The following is a 21,264-nucleotide window of genomic DNA, read 5'->3' as shown; positions in this document are numbered from 1 at the left end:
GAGTGACTGACTGACTGACTGACTGACTACTTCTGCAGGTTGGCAACATTTGGGGTTCCGCCCTAATGAGAAGGGCTAAGTGAAGACAGCACGTTTCACCCTGGAAATGAGTCACTGGAATCATACATGTCGATATAGTGTTAACACGCTTTCTCTTTCATGTGTTTTCTCAAAATTGTTTAGCTGTTTGTCAGCATGCGTGATGCCGGAGCCTTGATTAGTCAGCCTCCGTGCACACCAGGTATGTGTGATTAGTCATAGGAGTCAGTTTGCTTTACATAACAAGCTAGGGTTTGTACAGTTCCAAACTGTTTCAGCATGCTCTTTTACACAATGAGACTTGGATCTTACTATCCAACTGTTACGTCTACCCTCTTATCCCTTTTCAGGATATCCGACTTTTTTACCTCTATTCCTAACTATTTTATGTTAAAGGGATTAGGTGATCTGGCGAAAACGTGCAATTAGCATCGTTGGACCCACAGATACAAATCCATGAGAGCAACATATTTCCCTGCCATTGAGAAGCTGTTGGAACCATTGTTGGAGAAGTGCAGGCGCCCCTGTTTGATGAGGAAAGCCGCAGTCTGTTAGGCCAGCTGGAGATCTGCAACCTTGTCAACGTGAAAGAAAAAAAAAAAAAAAAAAAAGCTAGACTGAAAAAGAAAGTTCAAACCTGCTTTAGCAGAAACTGTGTGAGTGGGTGAGGGGGAGGGAGAGTGAGAACAACTCCCTTAAGGGACATTAACTTTGATTTCACAAGCTTGATCTTATTGCAGATTAATTGCTTAGCAGCCACTTGGATTTAGTTCATTATTTAAATGTCACCCTTATTAAGCACTAATCATTTCTCAAGCATAGGTGTTAAATGGCTTGCGTGAGTTGACGTCAGGAGGTAATGAATGGAGATGACGCCAATTAAGTTTAGTGTTGGTTCTCCAGCTGTGTCTGAACGCCTTCTTATAAACAGATGAGATGAACATGCAGGTAAGATAGTGGTTGTATCTGTGCCGCTGTTTAATATACAGAACAGGATAATAAAAAAAAGAAAAACATTGAATCAAAGTGGGTTGTACAGTAATTTAGCATTTTTGTGTTCAACTGAAAAACAACTGAAAATCAAAGTGAAAACAAATCATCCCAAATGAAGTAAATTAAGTTCAAAGACTGTGACTCTGTGACACGCCGAAGGCATCACCGGTGCAACCAGTTGTTGCATAATACAGTTTGATGGAGATGACCAGTGTGTATTCAAGGTGTGACACCTTTTTGTTTGAATAGTCATCAGATGAACAACTTGTACCCTCAGAATAATCGGTTTAGTCAAGTTAATCATTTGTACCGTGGAGTTGTTATGGAGTAGGAAGCCAGACTGTCCATATTACAGTTCTTAATTAAAATAAAGTCTGTAGAACATAAAACATTGTGGTTTAATCTAAAAATGTTCTGAAGCACCTTTTTTTCCAGACAAATTGGATCTTCTTGAGACTCTTCCAAATAAAATGATTTTTGCAGCCTGTAAACGGCACTATACAGATTGACTTTCTTGGCTTGAATAATGAAGCATGCTTTGATTGAGACCAGTAACTGCCTAACACTTTAGTTAAACATGACTCTGCTAACCAAAAATCTGGGTCAAGGAATAAGCATTTTTTACTTATTATATTATCGATTAGGGGCACATTTGGGTTGACTAGTTCAATCATTCGTAATCATGCTCATTCATTGGTGTATTACCACTGCACAAAAACTAAAAAACACTCAAAACCCTTCTCAAGTAAAACATTGAATACTATGTGAACACAACAAAATTACGTTGGAGGAAATAAGTGTCGCAGCAGGAAATAAATAAACAAGTAAAAGCTAAAAACCAATATAAAAAGGTAAAACACTCATGAATATGGCAAGGCACATAGTGCCCATATGATAGTTGGTAGGGCTTTTGTGACTGTAGTCCTTAGCAGCTACAGGTTGTATTTGAGTGTGTGTGTGCATGGAGACGGGAGGGTTTAGCTGTGAAAGAGGCTTTAGCTGTGCTAAAGTCACTGGAATGTTCCTTGGGGCTGATTAGACCTAGCTTAAATGTAGGCTCCATTCACTTGGCAAGCACTGAGGATACTGAGTGCGAGGCCCGTCTCCTGGTTTACAAAATGTTAAATGAGTCAACATTTACGATGACTTGTTCTTTTTGTGTGTGACTACTTCAGGCTCCTCCCAGGTTGATCCTATCAGCTGCAGCAGAAACGGCCACGAGTCGCCTTGATATCTGCTAGACTGGTATCCACTTCAGATAGGCCTATCTTTTCTTAACTGTCCACTCGAAGGTCAGCGACTCGCCGCATGATTGGTCGGCCTACGCTCCGTGTCGCACTGAGCAAGTGAGTCACACTTTGTCAACAGGAGCGCCGTCTGACCGTCCCCGTTTTCAGTTAATGAGTGACGAAGTCCTCCGCCAACGAACAAGCAGCTTTCTGTGCCGACATGAGCCGCTGTTAGTTAATGACTAATTACAGCTTTGTGTTTACCGTTACCTGTCAAGGTGAGTGAGCGGTACACATGGTTCTGTAAGAGCAGGACAGCTGACCTGACTCACCACACCGCGTGCAGCGGTGGGATTGCGTCACATGGCCAAATATGGAAACCAGTGTGGAAATGTTGACATGTCAGCCGCATATGTCTCAGATGTTTGTGAACAGGCTTGTGATGACTGTTTGACCAACTATTGTTCACCAGCAACAGGTGTGGAAGGGTCTTGTTAAGACCTGCAAATACTGGTGAAAAAGGAATTGTGTACAACCAGTTTGCAGACTGCACACAACTTCTTTGACACACAGCGAGGCATTGGTGGAAGAAGTATTCAGATCCTTTTACTTAAGTAAATGTACTAATTCCACACTAAAAAAACACTCTGTTACAAGTAAAAGTCCTGCCTTAATGATGTTACTTAAGGAAAAGTATGCAAGTATCATCAGGAAAATGTATTTAAAGTAAAAGCACTCAATGTAGAAGAATCCTCATTTTATAAACTGGAAAGGAGCCAAACAGTTGTTAATCCACTATGTGTTTCCTCACATAATTTCAGATGGAGATGTAGGCTGTTTTTTTTTTTTTTATGGGGTAGTTACATTTATAATAAGACATTGCTTTTTATAAACTACGTGTGTTTTGCGTGGAAAAGTTTTAAGTCAGTAAAGTAACTAAAGCTGTCGGATGAATGTATTGGAGTGAAAAGGACAATATTTGTCTCTGAAATGTAGCGGAGTAGAAGTAAAAAGTGGCATGATGAAAAAGACTCAAGTGAAGTACAAGTACCTCGATGTGTACTAAAGTACAGTTCTTGAGTAAATTTACTTGGTTGCAGTCCGCCACCATAGAGTAGCTTACCTCGGTTGCAAAGCTTCAAATCAGAAGCTGGGGGTTATGGACACAGGCAGGCGGTGGTGTCAGGAGGAGGAGGACCTAAACCCAGAAGCCTTGTGAGCTAGTAAGGCTTCCCCATTCTTACTGTTGAGCTGGAGCTCTGCTGGGTTTAAGGCAGTCTCATACATGGGGCTGGCCAATATGGAGAAAGTCAAATATCCAAATATTCTTTGATCAAATGCATCAATGTTGATATTGCGACAATATTGTAGGGTCAGTCTATACATCCACGAAACTTCCACGATTGCTCCGGTGCCGCCGAAAATTCCGCTGGATATGGCTCTTGTTGGCCAGATGTCCGGTACCTTCCACCTTCTTTGTGTTGTAATTATAAACTCCAGTGGATTTCTGAGGACTGCTCCTCAGATCTCTGCAGGCTAAATCCAGACACCTAGCTAGACTGTCCAATCTGAGTTTTCTCCACCAAAACAAGTATCTCCTCAGGACTAATTTGCAGCAGCACAGTGGCTCCAACTGATGCTTAACGCCACCCAAGGCAATTGTGATTGGTTTAAAGAAATGCCAATAAACCAGAGCATGTTTTGCTCCCATCCCAGAATGCTGTGTGAACCAGCCAGACCTTCCTTCGCAGTGCTGTGGCGGAAGATCTGGCAATGCGATTCCATTGAAGGGATGACTGTTGAGGCTTTTTACAAAAATGTATACATAAATAATCATTGGTAATGTGGATATAATGATTAAGTGGGTAAAGGCAAATAATAAAACAGCTAGTCAAATCTGGTAGTCCCCTTTTTCAGAATATGTTATATTATTGGATTGTAATCTATAATTTGATGGATTAATGCATGTATGATTTTAATGTTGGGGCTGATAAAGGCTAGTGAATTGTATGTTGCATTATCTATAATAATAACATATACTGTCATGTGTTGATCATATTGTGTAGTAATCATTTCAATCCAAGTAAGTAGCAACTCAATTGATCAAATAAATGTAGTGGAGAAAAAAGTACACTGTTTTCCTCTGTAATGTAGTTTAGTAGAAGAAGAAATTAACATTAAAGCAAAATACTCAGTACAGTGCATGTACCTCAAAAATGTAGTTTAGTACAGTACTTGAGTATGTGTAGTTAGTTAGTTAATAACTTTACACCACTGACTTTCCAAATAGGCCTAAACTAAAATCTGTAATAAGCAGCGTGTGCGTGCGTGTGTGTGTGCACATTAAGTGTAAGAAATCTGAGTGAGTGAGTAACTGACTGAGCAAGTGAGTGAATGAGGGCAAGAGAGACAGGTATTGCTACAGACAGTGTTGTGGAATGTGTGGTGGAGTTTTTGCGGTTTCCAAAGTGTTTGGTTCTTCAGAGCTGCAGGTCCCTCCCCCAGCTCAAACTCTTTGCTCTCGGCCCCTTAAAGGAACAGTTACCTCCCAGAGTCTCTTTGGCCTTGCCTGTCTTGCTACTCTTCTTCTGTCTTTTTTCCGTCTTTGCTGATGGAGTTGATGTTGAACCACATGCTGAGGACACACACACACACACACACACAAACACACACACACACACTGACGTATAGCAATGACTGTAAAGGTTGCTATCTGGCTCCAATGATGATCTCCCTCTCTTCTTGTCCCCCAGGTCCATGTGTGGTCGGTGAAGCGTCCAGGAGAGCAGCATGGCATTGTATCAGCTGAGCGTCTGGTTGAGATGAGGTGAGTGAACAGGCTGAAAAAGTTGGCTCTAAAAGCCTAACCTGGAACCTGCTGTCAATCATCCACTCACAGTAGGCCCAATATATGGCTGAACGACATGCGGAAAATATGCCATAATTTAGTTTAAGAGCATAACCATATATTACGTGCAATAAATAAAACTGCTGATTACAGTATTCTGATAAAAATACAACAAATTGCTTGTTGCATTGAAAACAAATCAAAGGAAATCATTTCTAACATTCTTCAATTGAACATAGATTTGGATATAAGTGGCACCACTAAAACAAAAAGTGACCGTTACATTTTAATGTAGCGTGGAAATCCAGACGCAACTTCGAAAGATTAAGGGTCTGCCATCGAGTAATGAAATTTGCCCATCTTGAGGGGCAACTGAAGCATGCATTTGAAAATCTCATGGCACGCAGATGGATGGGTGGGTGGATGGATGGATGGATGGACGGATGGGTGGATGGATGGATATTGATCCCAATACAATGGGAAATTTATAGTGTTACAGCAGCAAAATCAGTCACACACCACAGCATATAAATTAAATAGTAGGATACAATATCCATGCATACAGTATACTGTACATGAAATAATAGGATAAAATACATGAACAATTATTTGAATATATACAAGTTGGAAATACAAAGATGTGCAACTGCTTATAGTATGATAAATATGTAGATAAACCTATCGTGCAGGTTGCACTTAGTGCTGTATTGTGATGTCTCAGAGTCTTATCTAGAACCCAGTGATGAAGTGTTAAAAAGTTGTATTGCCTGTGGTAGGATTGATTTCTTGTAGAGGTCCGTGCGACATCACTAAGACCAGTCACAACAACACAACGTGATTGGTGCAGCTGCAACGGCATGGTTAATGAGCAGCTTCACTCGATGCCGGAGTAACTCGCTGAGCAAATTCAATTTGGGCTCTCGTAGAAAACTCGGGATTTTCAGGGTAGCTTTAATGTGTAGTTTTCACAATTTTCTTTCAACTAACGCAAAAGAAATCTCTGAGTGTCTATCACGATATGTTTCAGCCTTTCGTGATGTACTTATTGCACAAGTCGATTTCCAAATTGCTTGTTGTGCAGTGGTCAGATTGTATCCAGATCAGTTCTTCTAGAGAAATAATCTGAATGTATCTTCGAACTGTTGGGCAGAAATGTGGTCGGAAACACTGATGCCGCTGATTTTTCTTCTCTCCATCAGCAATGTGAGCGCCACTGACCTCCACTTCCTCCAGCTTTTCCCCATACCAGACCTCCACCTTACTCACCAGCCAGTCAAATGCACACAGACAATAAACTGGCCAGTCATGGCAAGCAAGTCACCGGTGACAGCCGGTCCCAAATAGCCAGTGTGACCCAGCAGGCTCAGCAGCAGCAGGGAGCCACCGGCCACCTGGGTCCAAAGGGCGTCGGTGCCGGGAGCCATGGAGCCAAAACCAACCAGGTTTCTCCTGGCAACCCTGGGCTGAAGGCTGTCAGCCAGTCGGCGAGCAGCGTCGGAGGGATGTTGAAAAACAAATCCAAGCGGGAGCGGAGCGTCTCCATTGACTCGGGCGAGTCAAGAAATGCCGTCCCCCCAGCCCAGGAGGCGGATGCCAAAGGAGGTAAGGCTCATACGCACAGACGCAACTGTGTTAGGATCTGGGACATGTAGACTGTACACTGTCGCTCTGTTCTAAGTTTACCGAAGTTCACTTCCTTTACCTTCCTATCAGTCAAATCTTTACACGAAGTACCAGATTACGTGCATTCAACTCCTCCACAGCAGGAAGTGAATGCAACGACTGAGAGGGCAGAATAACTTGTTTTCTTTCGAGCTGAAATGCCCTGACCTTTCAGCGACGTGTCAGAATTTCCCCCTGGCTTTTGAAAGTTTGTGCCATGCCCGCACTGCAGTGACATGTCTCACATGAAACAGCGTCTGGGCTTTCTCTAGTGCTCGGGGGGGCGAGCCTGGTGAGCCTGGTGAGCTTGGTATTAAAGCAGTGAGGGAGCTTCTTGGTAATACAAGTTCACATGGTTTGGTATGAAGTGTTGGATTTGCATTTGTTTGCTGTCAATGTTTTTTAATATATTTTTTTGTTTCTCTGTCTTTTACGAGAAGGGAGACAAGTAGAATAACATGGACAAACAAACATAACTTGAACAATTGCATCTAACACGCATATAACAATAAGACAGTAAAAAAACAACACATAACCCTATTAGCACTCGGAGCTGTTGTTTTATGTCGTCATGCTCCCAGAAAGTAGTTTTTTCTTCTTTCTTTTTTTGAGTAGCGTATCTCTACAAGAGCAAAGTGAAAAGCCATGCCTCTACGCCTCTGGGAGAGCCCACATATTGTCTGTTTCTTCCTTTGCTGTTGCTTTTAAGGGTTTGTGTGTTTATCTGAGCATCTGACTGCCGGTTGACGATGTGTTTTTTTTTGTGTGTTTTTTTTGGGAAACTTATCTGGGCTTCCTGCACACACACGCACGTGCGCAAACACACACACACACACACACGCCCAAACACACACATGCGTGCATGGGAGAGGTGTGGTTCCCACATAAAAAGCGACAGACGATGAATGAGGGGAAACAATGAAAGATAGGGTGGGTTGTTTTTAGGGTAAATCCCATTTCACCTTAACACTTTCTTTTTAAGATGTCAACCAATGACTGCGGGAAACAACAACATTCACAGAAGAAGCTCTTTCATACTGCCTCTCTGTGTCAAGGTAGCGCCCCCCCCCCCCCCCCCCCCCCCCCCCCCCCCCCCCCCCACCGTCCTTTTCTGTGTGTTTTCACTGCAAACTTCCTTTCTTACTGTACATCCACACGTCTTTTACGTTTCTTAGCCACACTCATCTGATGTGTTTGTTGGATGGTCGTTTTTTGAGCTATGAACTTGAAGAATCTTCACTGACTTGTACACAGAGCTTCTTTAAATATGTGACCGTAACCACTGATATTACCAGTGCATCTTTCTTTTCCGGTCGCCATTTGGAGTCCAAACCCACAGTTGTATTTGCTGTCAGACGTTGGTTCTGACTCTTCTTCTTCAGGTTACCTTCTGGTAATGCTGCTATGCTTTTCTTGCATTTTGTGCATCCACAAAATCATAAGGACACCATGTGAGAAGGCTCATGCTTCTCAAAACATTGCATCTGCAGATGTGCGTAGCATGCAGTTGCAAAAAGAAAATATATTTACTCTGCAGCTCAGGCTATTTCCGTAGATACTCATGTTTCACTTCTTTTACAGGCAAAGAGCACAGGTTTAAGGTGATTCTGCCATTTGACATCCTGTTCACATTTAAAGCGATTTGTCAAAGTAGCTGTAGACGGATTCTATGACTTCTGACAAGTAAGGCAAAATGCATTAGAACAGATAGTCTTCTGGCTGTTTAAAATACAGTGGTGGATGATTTAAAAGATAAATAAACATCGGTGATACCCTTTCTAAAGCAGTGTTCTTTAACATTTTAGGTTGAAGTCTATATAAAGAGGTATAATGCAGCGCCAACAGTGATAGATATACTAAACATCAACCTTATACCTGGAAAAACATTTAAATGCAACATTTCAAATGATTACAAACCATCACTTAATGCATTCATTATAGCAGTATAATAAGTATTTTAAGAATAATGCATGACACATTTCTAAATTGGCATTTTTGCAAAAATCCCACATGCCCGTAGCAGTACACCGGAGAACCCCCATGGGTACACGTTCTCCCATGTGAGGAACACTGCTTTAAAGGGACAATACTAAGATAGTTGTTGAAGTGTGTGTTTGTGTGTGTGTGTGTGTGTGTGTGTGTGTGTGTGTGTGTTAGAGGGTGTAATGCGCAGTAAGCGGCGTTGTGTTTTGGAGAAGAAACAGCCATATAGTGGAGATGAATGGTGCTCTGGACCTGACACAGAGGAAGACGAAGACAAGCCCCACACTGCGGCCCACCGTGAGTCCATCTATCTCCACAGAGGGGGGCGTCCCTGCCCAATGTGAGGAGAGTGCAGATTTGCAAGTGCGTGCGTCACTTTGCGACAAGTAGCATTTAAAATGCTAATGAGAGGCTTCTGTAACGTCAACCCACTAAAAATGGACCTACTTAACGAAGTTGGTTCACTGCTGGCTACAAGTTAGCATCAAACACAACAAAGTCTTTCACTAGAATGGCGTTTGGAGTTAGCAATCAAACAGTAATAGATAGCTAAAACGAATTTGGAATGATTCCCATCTTCTATTATTGTTTGTAATGAGAACATTTTTCACAGTTATGTCGTATACCGTTTAAATCTGAGCATACGCAACTCCCATCTGCACTCTCCTCACACTGGGCAGCGACAGGGGGAATCACATTGCCAGTTGTTGTTGTCCGACTGTAACACAGTCCTCGCTAACAATAGTGTCAGTGCGACCATAACATTGAAGGCCACAAGAATTCCATGTAGTAATCCCCTGCCCCGTCTTAACGTTATTTTCTCTGAAAACAACGGGTTAAAGCCGTTAATTGGATCTGTTTTCAGGTCTTGCACACACACTGACAGGAAGAGGATGTCCTTTTGGAGCACTGTACTATTCCTTTCCACTGAGTGGACTTTCCATGTGTTTTAGCTCCATCTAGTGTTAAAGTGCTGTAGCCAAACGGATGTACTGGTATTACAATTATAACCCAGGATACCACTGTAGTCAAATGAAAACCGTGTGCTGCTGATTTTTCTCAGGAGAGCGTGGGCTGGCAGTTCCTATCCAAGGGCTCTCTGATCGCCTGTCTGCAGGGCCCGTGTCCGAACCTGCGGGCCCCATCATCGGATGTGGTGTGGGACCAGGTGGTCTAAAAACGGAGCCTCCTCCTCAGCCTTCACAGCAAGTGGTGTATGTTTTCACAACCAGCCTAGCCAACAGGTGAGAACTGTTTTCAGGTCTGGCATGCAGGTGTTTCTTCACATGAAGTGGAGATGTCTGAATTTTCTTTATCTTATCAACCAACCTATTTGTTTTTTTTATTTTTAACACTGTAAAATGTAACTGATGTCTGCAGTTTAATTAGAACAGTTCTCTTTCTGTTTGACAGTGCTGCAGATGCAGTATTGAAAGGACAGACCGATTCCATCCTTCTGTTTCACCAGCAAAATGTTTCCCGCACCAAGTTGGAGCAGGTCAGACATCCACAGCTCAGTGGCAAAGTAAACAAAAGTTTGTGTTAAACCACGAGGAAGTAAAAGTGTTTTTTTTTTCCACAGTAAGGACCACAGATGCAAAGTATATGGGGAGGTTGATTTGTAAAGCTATATTTGTCTGAGAAACCTCCTTGTTCCTGTTTCCATTAGCAGTTGTTATGACTGCTGTGAATGCTTGTTGAAAAAGTTGAGACACTGGAGTGCTCTGTGTGTTGTTTTGACAAATGAACAATAATAGACAATATCAAAATCAGTAATCTGAATCAGAAAAGGGTTTATTGCCAAGTAAGTAACACTTACGAGTGACACAGAGTTTGCCTTGGTTGTTGGTGCACACATAAACAAACATATTGAACATTAATATAAAATAAACAATAAATACGGAAACATACATACATACATACATACATACATACAGAACATACATACACACACAATGTCTGTTTTAACATAGGAAAAATAGTCTGCAATGTGCAGGTGCATGATGTATATATTATATGATATAATAACTACTGGAAATGACTAATGTAATTTTTTCTCCCCCCTTTGTCTACCACAGCGCCACCCATCAGGGAAGCTTCCTAACCTATCTGATATGGTAAACTCCAGCAGCTCTCCACCCACAGGCACCCCTAAATCCCAAAGTGGAACTCCGCGCCCAGCCTCTGCAGGTGTTCGAGGTCCACTGCATCCTGCAGGGACACCGTCATCGGCAGGACACTCCGATAATGAATCCCCTCAGAACAGACCTGGCGGAGCCTCCAGCAATAACTTCGTTGCCCATAGGTCGGAGGGAGGGAGCACGGCCACACCCGCAGGCCCAGTCCCAGGAACTGGTGATGTAGAGGGTGCAGGGGGCATGTCTCTTCCTGTTGATTCTGTTTCTCCCTCGGGGAGTCCCTCCATCCTTTCCACACACCTGCAGTGTGACACAGGCCATAGGAGTGGCCCAGGGAACATGGACGGTCTCTCCAAAGAACAGTTGGAACACAGGGAGCGTTCCTTGCAGACTCTAAGAGACATAGAGAGGCTACTTCTGCGCAGTGGAGCAGGTCCGGGAGACACAGGAGGGTCCAACAACAGCGCTAGTAATAACCCATCCAACCTAAATAATAACAACAGTGATAGGAGCGGTGTTCTCGAGGAACGTGACAATGGTACTAATAGCTCTGGAAATTGCAGTAGTGGTAATATGCTATCTTCAGCCTTGTCTCAGATGGGAGGAATGAAGAAATATGAAGAACCCCTCCAGTCCATAATTTCTCAAACACAGTCCCTTGCCGGACCCGCCCTTGACAGCCCTCACATGGACTCTCACCATAATCTACCACAACATCCCAATCACCAGCTCTCTTCACCCGGGGTCGACATGGGTCCGTTACTCGGACCAGAAGGGTTGACCCCAGAACAAATGGCGTGGAGGAAACTCCAAGAAGAATACTACCAGGAGAAGAGACGGCAACAGGACATTCAACCCTCCACACATCCGCAGCACTTTAGAATGATGACAGAGATTGGCATGCACGGAGGTCCCATGATGATGAGAGGACCCCCTCCTCCCTACCACAGCAAGCCTGGAGAGCAGCAGTGGGGTCCTGGCAATATGATGGGAGGAGGAATGGGTGGAAATGCACGAATGATAGACATGCACCAAGAGGGACCCCGCGGGCCAAGGTTCCTGGGACAGATGCAGAGAGGGCCACCTGGGGGAGGCGGTTTTCCTGTTAGCAAAGGGGGAGTTTTATCAGTGGATGGTCTAGGGCGGCAAAGGCCCACCAGGCCAGGCATGATTTGGCTTGATGAGATGCCCAACAACATAGGAGGTGGAGGTCCCTTTCATGGCTGCTACCCTGGTGGACCCCCTCAGCACTTGCAAGGCGAGCCCGAACATATGATCACACAAGAGGAAATGTTTCGCCTCATGGAGAAACGGCAGATGCAGGGGCTTCCCAGGTACGAATTTAACAGATTAGCTAAACAGCAGCAACAGGGCAACCTGGGGTCGAGAATAATGGATCATCCTGGGGGCCTAGACTTTCACAATTTGGGAATGGGCCGGGGTCCACCCTCTTCTCGAGGTGAACCTATGGACTTTCCTGGTTCACGGGAGATGATGGGCTCTCCTGGTGGGGGTCCTCAGATGAGAGACCTGGTGGACTCTCCTTTGGGGAGCAGCCTCACATTGAACATGAACCCACAGATGAATGTTCAGCAACAGCAGCAGATGATGCTGTCTCAGAAGCTCAGAGGAGGTCCTGCAGGAGGGGGGCCTTTAGGTGAGATGTTTGGCCCTGGAGAGATTTCACGAATCAGGGCTTCACAGAATGGAAGAGGAGGAAATAAGGTAATGATTCCAGGACCTGATGGCCCCTTCCAGTTTCCCAATCATGGTCCCTTCTCCGGAGGACAGGTGGAAGGGCCTTATCTCCAACAGCCTGGCCCGGAGATGTTTGGGCCTGATCAGCAAGGTCATAATCCAATGGGAGGTACATCGCGGCTTAGCCATATGCCGATGACCGGAGGCCTCAGAGGAGTAGACCTCGGTCCCAGGCACCCCTCTGACCTATCAATCAATGTTAACCCCCTAACCTCTCCTTCAGTGCCTCGTCCTCATCAGCTCAAGTCTCCATCCCTCAACCAGGAGCCATCTCCTCTTCTACCTTCCCCCTCTGCCCCAGGACTGAAGTCCCCCTCACAGATATCCTCTGCAGGGCATCACCCCACTCTTCCCCCAGCGTCTGTCACTGGGACCTCTTCTACTTCCATGAAGTCTCCCCAGATAATGGGGTCTTCCAACCTTGGCTTGCACTCTCCGTCTGCCTCTCCTGGTCGACTCAAGTCCCCTGCTATGGCTGTGGGCTCCCCAGGCTGGGCATCTCCTAAAACCGCTCTTCCAAGTCCCGGCGGTCCAACCAGTGGGAAGGTAGTGGGGAATGGAGGAAGTAGTTCTACTGAGACAGGTACACTTAAAATCCAAGATGACGTTGGATCGTCATTAATGCTCCTCTTTGTATTGCTGTGACACTAATCCATTCTTTTTAATGATCTTTACAGGCCAATCACTTCCCCCCAGGAGTTCCAACTCTACGCCCATTAGCCAGCCAGGCTCTATGAATCCTAGTATGCCATTCACTTCCTCTCCTGATAACCCTCCATCCCAGAACCCTTTATCGCTCATCATGTCTCAGATGTCCAAGTATGCCATGCCCAGTTCGACTCCTCTCTACCATGATGCAATCAAAACAATTGCCACTTCAGACGATGAGATGCTGCCAGATCGACCTCTTCTATCTGGTGTCAGCATTGGAGGTATGTAACAGGTATATGAGGTACACATGCCCTAACCCCAACACTAAGCTGCTATAAGCTATTTTTTTAAATTTCCTTTTAGCAAAATACTCTGAGGGAACTCCCTGTGGCAAACAGTCCCGCAGTGTAGCCACAGACTTTAGAGTGCCGTCCATACAGCCCATATACAGCCTATTATGATCGTCATAAGTAAACTGCACAGGGTGATTGGCTTTTCCTGCTAAAGATTTCTCACCGTGGTTAGACATCATAGCCACTATGACTCTAGAGTGGCTACTTGCTCCAAAGTTACTCTCTCACTTCTCCTTTGCTCTATCTCTCACACACACACACACACACACACACACACACACACACACACACACACACACACACACACACACACACACACACACAAAACAAATGCTGTACACCACAAATGCACACACCAGCGCAAAAGTTAGACCATCAAGCCATTTACGTTATTTGCTGTACAAAGAGTGTATATATTTATTATATTTTTGCTATAGTTCTTAACCTGCATAATTTAATTTTGCCCAGTTGGGATCTGTTGAGGGGCAATGAATATCAAAAGTTCCAAAACATCTATGTTGTTATGTGTATAGATCCACTAGACATAATATCTACATACATGGCATTTGATTGGTAGGCTAGTCTCACGTTGTCCCACAGCAACATTAAAAGTTTAGATTTCTGTACAGTTTCTGTTAATAACGTACTGAATTGAGTGTCCATGTCATTATAATATTCAGATTTCTCATAAATAATTAAACATGCGCTTGTATTTTATGTTCCGTTAAAGAAGGGTGGAGGTGGAGTCACATTGGAGCATTTAAAAATTTTTCTTGAAAGTTACGGAGTGTGCTAGACCTACTCTATCTGTAAAGTGTCTTGAGATAACTCTTATTATGAATTGATGCAATAAATAAAATTGAATTGATATTATACCGTTGCCAACAGAAGAAAAATATGAGAGTAAAGCCAGTCGAATGACTTCTTGCGTTGATTTTTGATTTTGAGGAAGGAAAAAACACAAACGATCCAAGACTCTATTGGTCAAAACCTAGTTATGGGCATGGATTTCTCAGCCTCAAACCTCATATTATAGTAGTGCTGCTCAAAAATATGATTGAATGATGCTATGAGGAACATGATATCAATTTTTCATAAGTACAATTGGTTGAGAAAAAGGTCAGTCCATTTTTTAAATGTTAACAGTGTGCATTTCATCATCAGGAAACATGGGGAACCCTCAGACCTCGCAGATGCTCGTCTCCCAGGGCTCCATCGGTCCCCACAGTGATCCACAAAGCCCCATGGCTATTGTTAGCCAAGGTCACCAACACTTGCCCCACGACGCCTCAGGACCTGTGCTTTCTTCCCCGAATCAAATGGGCATGCCAGCCATGAATTCTGCCATGATGGGAGGAGGTGCACCTGACGGAATGGGGCCCTGCAACGTTTCACCCATATCTCAGAACCAGATGGCAGGCTTTCCTCGCATCCAGCCCCCACCGCATGGGCCAATGCACTCACCCATTGGAGGAATGTCACATCACTTCTCTCAGTCGAGTGAAGATATTCTACCACCTCAGCAGTTACACTTGCTTAGAAAAGGTCATCCTCACCAGCGCCCCTCTCACCCTTCAGACTCATTTGGCCCTTTGGCCATGGGGGACGGCCCGGATCTAAGTGAAGTCATACGACCCACTCACTCGGGGATCCCTGAGTTTGATCTCTCCCGCATCATTCCTTCCGATAAGCCCAGTAGCACTCTTCAGTATTTCCCCAAGAGTGAGGCCCATCAGAATCAACACCAGGGGCCACTTCCCCAGCAACCGACTCCACAGCAACTCCTCAAGCAGCTGTCTTCTTCCGGGCCTCTACATAGCAGCGGCCCTTCATCCAACCCCCACTTAGCAAACCTACAGAATATGATGGCTGAACAGCAGCTGCCACCCCACCCTTCACACGGCGGAATACGCCAAAACATGGGCATTCCTCAGGGGGGCGCAAGGAGTATGGTTTCCGGCGGGGGCATGGGCCCCATGTGCCCGCCTGGACATATGATGGGAAGGACAGGCATGGTGCCCCAGCAGCAACTCCATCAACAGCAAGCCATGATGGCCAACAGCCTTCTCCACCACCCTTCCAATCCATACCCTGGCATGATGCCCTCCCAGCAGCACTCACACAATCTCATGGCACAGCAAAACATTATGATGATGCAGGCTAAGCAGCGAAGCATGTCAATGCCAGGGGATCCATTTGGTCCCCAGGGTCCTCTAATGTCCCCTCAGGGTCCCATGATGGGCCCTACCCACCAACAGTCTGGTATGATGGGCCCCCAGTCTCTCAGACAGCGGGGAATGTCTCTGGACAGTCCGATTGGCTACGGCCCCGGGGGTATGGCCAATATGCCATTCTGATCCAGCTCACACAAACCGTTAAAAAAAAGAAAAAGAAAGAAACCTTCCCATTGTGTCCCCATTTTTTCTTTAATGTTATTCTTACAGTCATTTGAAAAGAGGAACTGTAAAAACAATAAATCAGTGATACTCTCCAGATTTTGGATTTCAACTGATTAAAAAAAATGGAACATCTAAAAGCACTGTAACAAAGTTCAGTAACAAATCAGAAGCCATTTCCTAAAATGCTGTAAAATATGTATATTTCAAAGATGTGTGTATTTGTTGTGGAAACAGTGGCGGTCAGGAGAGGAGTGCCTCAAATTTCTATTTGTTTTATTATCATTGATTTATTTTCTCCAACTACCAAACTGTTGTGCAAATTAACTATAGACCTGCTGTATATAAGATGCATTTGTGATTGTTTGCAGTTCTGTATAACAGTGTTTTAATAGAAGTCTAAAAATAGAATAATACTGATCTATATCTGGTTTAAGTTTTGGTTATTGTGTCAATTACTGTTTGATAACACTGACAAGGAGACGTGGTTGCTGTATAATATATGAAAACTTTATTAAAAACCAGTTTGCAGTAGCTAAAGTACAAGCAAAAACAAATTCAAGCGAACAACATGAAACTAATTTGATGGTAAATAAAATATCTTTTAAATGCAATTAAAGTAGCAATTGGTACTATCAGATAATATCAATTTTTTTCATTATTACAAATGAAATACAGTTGTACACAGGCTTTTTAGTTACACCTGACATTTGAATACAAGTTTATTAGATGTAGACGGTGCTGGTGGTGGTTACTCCATCAGATATGGATGCTTGACTGTGACTCTGAGCTCTGATGAAAGGTAGGCAAACACGGCTGCATCCCAATTTACAAAGTAACTTTATTAGCTCATTGCGAAACCGCACCCCAACGAAGGCATACAGGAACGGGTTCAGGCAACAGTGTGAGAGCCCCAGGCTTTTGGTCACATCAAGGGCAGGTCGCAGTAGGACATACAAGCTACAGGTTTTATATACGATAACGCGCAGGTCTACCATAGTTTCTATTATTAAGGTGATATTATAGGGCAGCCAACAGAAGAAAAAGACAAGAGTGACGAGTAAAGCCAGTCGAATTGCTCCTTGCTTTGATTGGCTTTTCTGACTGTTGCACAAAGTCAGTACCACAGCTGCGTAACAATAGCACATAACAGCCAGAGGAAGGAAAAAACACAAATGGTCAAAGACTCGATTGGTCAAAACCCAGTTGTTTGCATAGATTCCATAAAGATGATTGGAACAGGAGAGCCTAGATGCATTAGTGGCTTCTTCCTTCACTGAAAGAAACACAGCATTGGGTACTGATAAACCCAAACAGACCAGCCATAATGTAATGCATGTTAGATGCACTGTTCTGGGACGTCGACTTTGCATGCTTGGAATAGCATGAACAATGGCCAAATACCGATCGAACCCAATGCAAGCTAGGAGGAAACTACCACAGCGGAAGTTAAGATTTTTCATCAGGCCCATCAGCCTGCAGAGAAACTCGCCCATCAGCCAGCCAGTGGCACTGTCGACTATGTCGAATGGAAACGTGAAGAGGAGCATGAGGTCAGCCAGGGCGAGGTGGAGCAGGTAGATTTCAGTGATGCGCAGGAGGCGCCGACGTTTCAGGAGGACAGTTATCATCAGGCCATTCCCCGCCACCCCCAGCAGAAAGATCAAGCTGTAGAGCAAGGGTCGGAACACGGCGTTGAAGGTCTGCAGGCCGGTCCCCTCATCTTCACAGGCTGTGTCGTTGTTTTCATAAGTGTAGTCTGAATAATTATAATCTGGGCCTTCCTGCTGTGAAATATAAAGAGAAACATTTCCCTTTTGGTTACATCATTGTAATGTGGAATAATACACACACTTGAATCATTTGGGCATCATCTAATAGCAATTGTTCATTATGCAATGAAATATGATTTATTACATTAGCTCAGCTCTACTTTGTGTTTTTTTTCTTTCCTGTGGCTTTCTCAGGCAAATTATTACTGCAGGCAGGAAATGCAGACATAGGCCAAATTATTTTCACTTCCCCTTCTTAGTAACTATGAGACATTTTTGGGGCAAACATGCCAAAATATCCTACTTTGGCTGTATGTTAATAAATGGATACTAATTAGTTTTGACCCCCAAATCAACAACCAAGTTACCATTAGATCAGGTGGAGAAAACACAGCTATTTTACTGTATGTTTATATTATTAAAAACAATATGGGTACAAATGGGATGTACAAACATACATAATGTTGGATTCCACTTGCATTGCAACATCATATTAGTAGAAGAAAGTACTACAGTTACTCTGGTATTTTCATGTAACTTCTAGAAAAGATTATGTCTTTGTAAAGACAGTATGATATCTGATATCAGAATCAGCTTTATTGCCAGTTATGAGGACATATGAGGAATTTTGCTTTGGATTATACATTGCTCACAATGTGCAACAAAAACAAACTACGTACATACACACTATAAACAGAAACAATACAGACAGGTTGAGGCAATAGTGGAATAAGTTATTATGTAAATTATTTTTTTGAGAAATTGTTTTTATTATGGAGCATAGTGCAAAGGATGCTGGAATAAATAAGTAATATGTTATATAAGTATTATATTACAATATGATAAACAGCTCTGAAATAGAGAATGATGAGTCAATAAGTGGAACCAGTACACAGACTGATTAGAGACAGTGTTGCTGTGTTTTTGCCATAGATTATAGACTATAAATATACAGTCTATAGGTATTGCACATGAAATTGAACCTGGCACTGTGAGTAAGAAGTCAGCTGTTCATCAGAGTGACGGCTTGTGGAAAGAAACTGTTCCTGAGTCCGTTGTTTTTGGCGTAAAGCGCCCCGCAGCGCCTACCATGTACAGTATATTAAGATATATTCATGATACTTTTCTTATTTCTCATTGCTGCCATCACTTTCAACATTTCTATTGGGCCTAAAGTTCATAATGACTACTATACTGAAACCTGTTCTCATATCACGACACTTTAACATTTTGTAAGGTGATTTCCTCTACAAGTTAATACATTTGATTCATATGACAAACTAATCAAATCTGAAATTATAAAAACATTTAATTGCATTATTGTTAATTTTTTACTTTAGCTTTCGACATCAGTGAAATTATAACTGAATCGCAAGTTACTTGAAGCTTGTAAATAGTGCTCTCCTTTCATGACAAGAATATATACATATATAAATATATGTATATATGTATATAGTATTACAGGGAATTTCTTCCTCGCTTATTTCCCTAGTGAATCAACCGGAAAGAAGCCGCGTGCACCCATGTAACAAACGCACATCTGTTTAGATGCATTTCTATGGTTCAGTAATTCAAGCTACTATAGTATATCAAATACATTGTCAAGTTAAAAAAATATCCTGTAGTTTAATCTTTACCATATTGAGAATAAAAAAACATACATGTTACAGTTTCTATTAAAATCACTTGCTTTAAAATTCCATATACTGCAGCAGAGAGCAAGTGTTAAAGAGTTATGCTTTACTGTCTTCAACAGTACATTGTAGATACTGGAAGCTTACTTATTACAGCTGTCTTGCAGTTAAAGGACAATTGACAACAATAAAACCCATGATTTTAAGTGTATAGAAATCACAAACGTAACATAGCCTACATTTAAATATCTAAAATTAGATTTTGTTTAAATCAGAACTGCCTATATATGCTAGAATAATAAAGACCTTTATGAACATCTACACCAATTTAACATTCATTTCAACAATGCTTAATTATGTCTTACCTCTGGAAAGGTAACTGCATAGGCCATGTGGGTAAGTCTTGGTCACTTGAATGTATATCTTACACTGCCGTAGTGAAATGTGTGTATAGCCAACTTCCTCTTAGTGCTGGTACTTCTATATTTGCTTTGCTTATTTCTGCGTTGGGGGTGCGTTGAAACTGCAAGTCATAACAGACCAAAGCTTTAAATGCAAGGCTTTCTATAGTAAGCATGAAAGGGCAGTAATGCAAGTCCAAGTAACCACACCCTACAGTATATTCTAGCATGGGAAAACAAAACCCAAACCTTACTGATCGTACATGTTGCAACATCCAGCCATCTTCTAACAATAAAAAACAGCATGAAGGAGCCTACAGTAAGAGTATTCATAATTTCATTTTGGGAGGCAAGTGGGGAACGCCACCGAGGAACCTATGAGCAAGGCATTCAACCACCAACTGCTCCATGGACAGCAGATCAGACAGTGGCTATACTGGGAAGATGCAAATAGCAATGTGAGCATGCACAGGGCATTCCTGAAGAAGTGATATTACCCTGATAGATAGATAGATAGATAGATAGATAGATAGATAGATAGATAGATAGATATTGATCCCAAAAAAAGGGAAATTATGGTGTTACAGCAACAAAACATACATCAGTCATACAGCACCGAATATATATATGAGTGAAATACTAGGATACAATATACATACATACACTGTACAGAGAAGGAATATACAATGTACAGGAATACAAATATAAGAACAAATATTTGAATATATACAGGTTGGGTAAACAAAAGTACATAAAGCTAGAAAAGACATGGATATTTAGTACTGATTCCATATTTTTATATCTGACCCATGGTATCTATAATGACATGTTGAAATCTGACGTTGCTTTCTGAGAGCAGCACTAGTATAAAATTACACACATAAACCATGCACCCCCGCCCAATCATCCACATGACACTTCGAAATGCAGAGCTATACTCAGGTGTTATATCTACATGTTTCAGGGTTCCTAATTTGCACCATTTACCAACCAATGCTGGTAAAATATGCAAGTTGCTGGTAGATTTGCTTAACTCCCCAACCAAAAAAAAACAATCTATTAAGTGGCTGTCAAATTAAAACACAAGCCTCGTGGCTGGTGAACAAAAAGTGATTTTTGAACCCTGATTGTAATTCGCATGTAGTCCCCTATAAACTTGATTGTGTTAGGCTATGATATGGAGCAGGTTGGGCTATAATAAAATGCCGCTACTTTCAAAATAAATGTCTAAAAGCTAAAGATAATATGAAAATATGGTGGGTGACAGGGACAGATACAAGAGATTTTGCAACGATACAAATAAACTCATATTTTCCCTGGGTCTGCCAGATATTTCTATTACCTTTTTTTCTTTACTATTTTAATCTCTAATATGGGTAGACAAAAAAATAGGTGCATACACAGTAT

General features: G+C 42.6%; 2 protein-coding genes across 3 annotated transcripts in view; one reads left to right on the top strand and one right to left on the bottom strand.

Moving 5' to 3' along the window:
- bcl9l (bcl9 like) overlaps positions 1-16,464 on the top strand; it is a 32,800-nt gene extending 16,336 nt beyond the window's left edge. Inside the window, exons 2-9 of one of the 2 annotated variants that reach the window (XM_034866297.1) lie at positions 5,011-5,088; positions 6,309-6,711; positions 8,929-9,051; positions 9,818-9,998; positions 10,168-10,279; positions 10,833-13,233; positions 13,328-13,582; positions 14,819-16,464. In XM_034866297.1, coding sequence (XP_034722188.1) covers positions 6,387-6,711; positions 8,929-9,051; positions 9,818-9,998; positions 10,168-10,279; positions 10,833-13,233; positions 13,328-13,582; positions 14,819-16,011 — 4,590 coding nt within the window. In that variant the 5' untranslated portion in view covers positions 5,011-5,088; positions 6,309-6,386 and the 3' untranslated portion in view covers positions 16,012-16,464. Of the gene's footprint in view, positions 1-5,010; positions 5,089-6,308; positions 6,712-8,928; positions 9,052-9,817; positions 9,999-10,167; positions 10,280-10,832; positions 13,234-13,327; positions 13,583-14,818 lie in introns of those variants that run through there. The other variant, XM_034866304.1, reaches the window with a different exon arrangement.
- Positions 16,465-16,637: 173 nt separating this feature from the next.
- On the bottom strand, positions 16,638-20,077 carry LOC117941624 (C-X-C chemokine receptor type 5). The gene is made up of 2 exons (XM_034866593.1): positions 19,822-20,077; positions 16,638-17,837 (listed from the first exon to the last, which is right to left on the bottom strand). The coding sequence occupies exons 1-2, from the start codon at positions 19,846-19,848 to the stop codon at positions 16,776-16,778; spliced, it is 1,089 nt and encodes a 362-aa protein (XP_034722484.1). The 5' UTR covers positions 19,849-20,077; the 3' UTR covers positions 16,638-16,775.
- Between the last annotated feature and the right edge of the window lie 1,187 nt (positions 20,078-21,264).

Source organism: Etheostoma cragini, chromosome 3 (genome assembly GCF_013103735.1).
Source record: "Etheostoma cragini isolate CJK2018 chromosome 3, CSU_Ecrag_1.0, whole genome shotgun sequence".
Lineage (NCBI taxonomy): Eukaryota > Metazoa > Chordata > Actinopteri > Perciformes > Percidae > Etheostoma > Etheostoma cragini.
The sequence above is the reverse complement of the archived record's forward strand: the minus strand, read 5'-3'. Positions and strand labels throughout refer to the sequence as shown.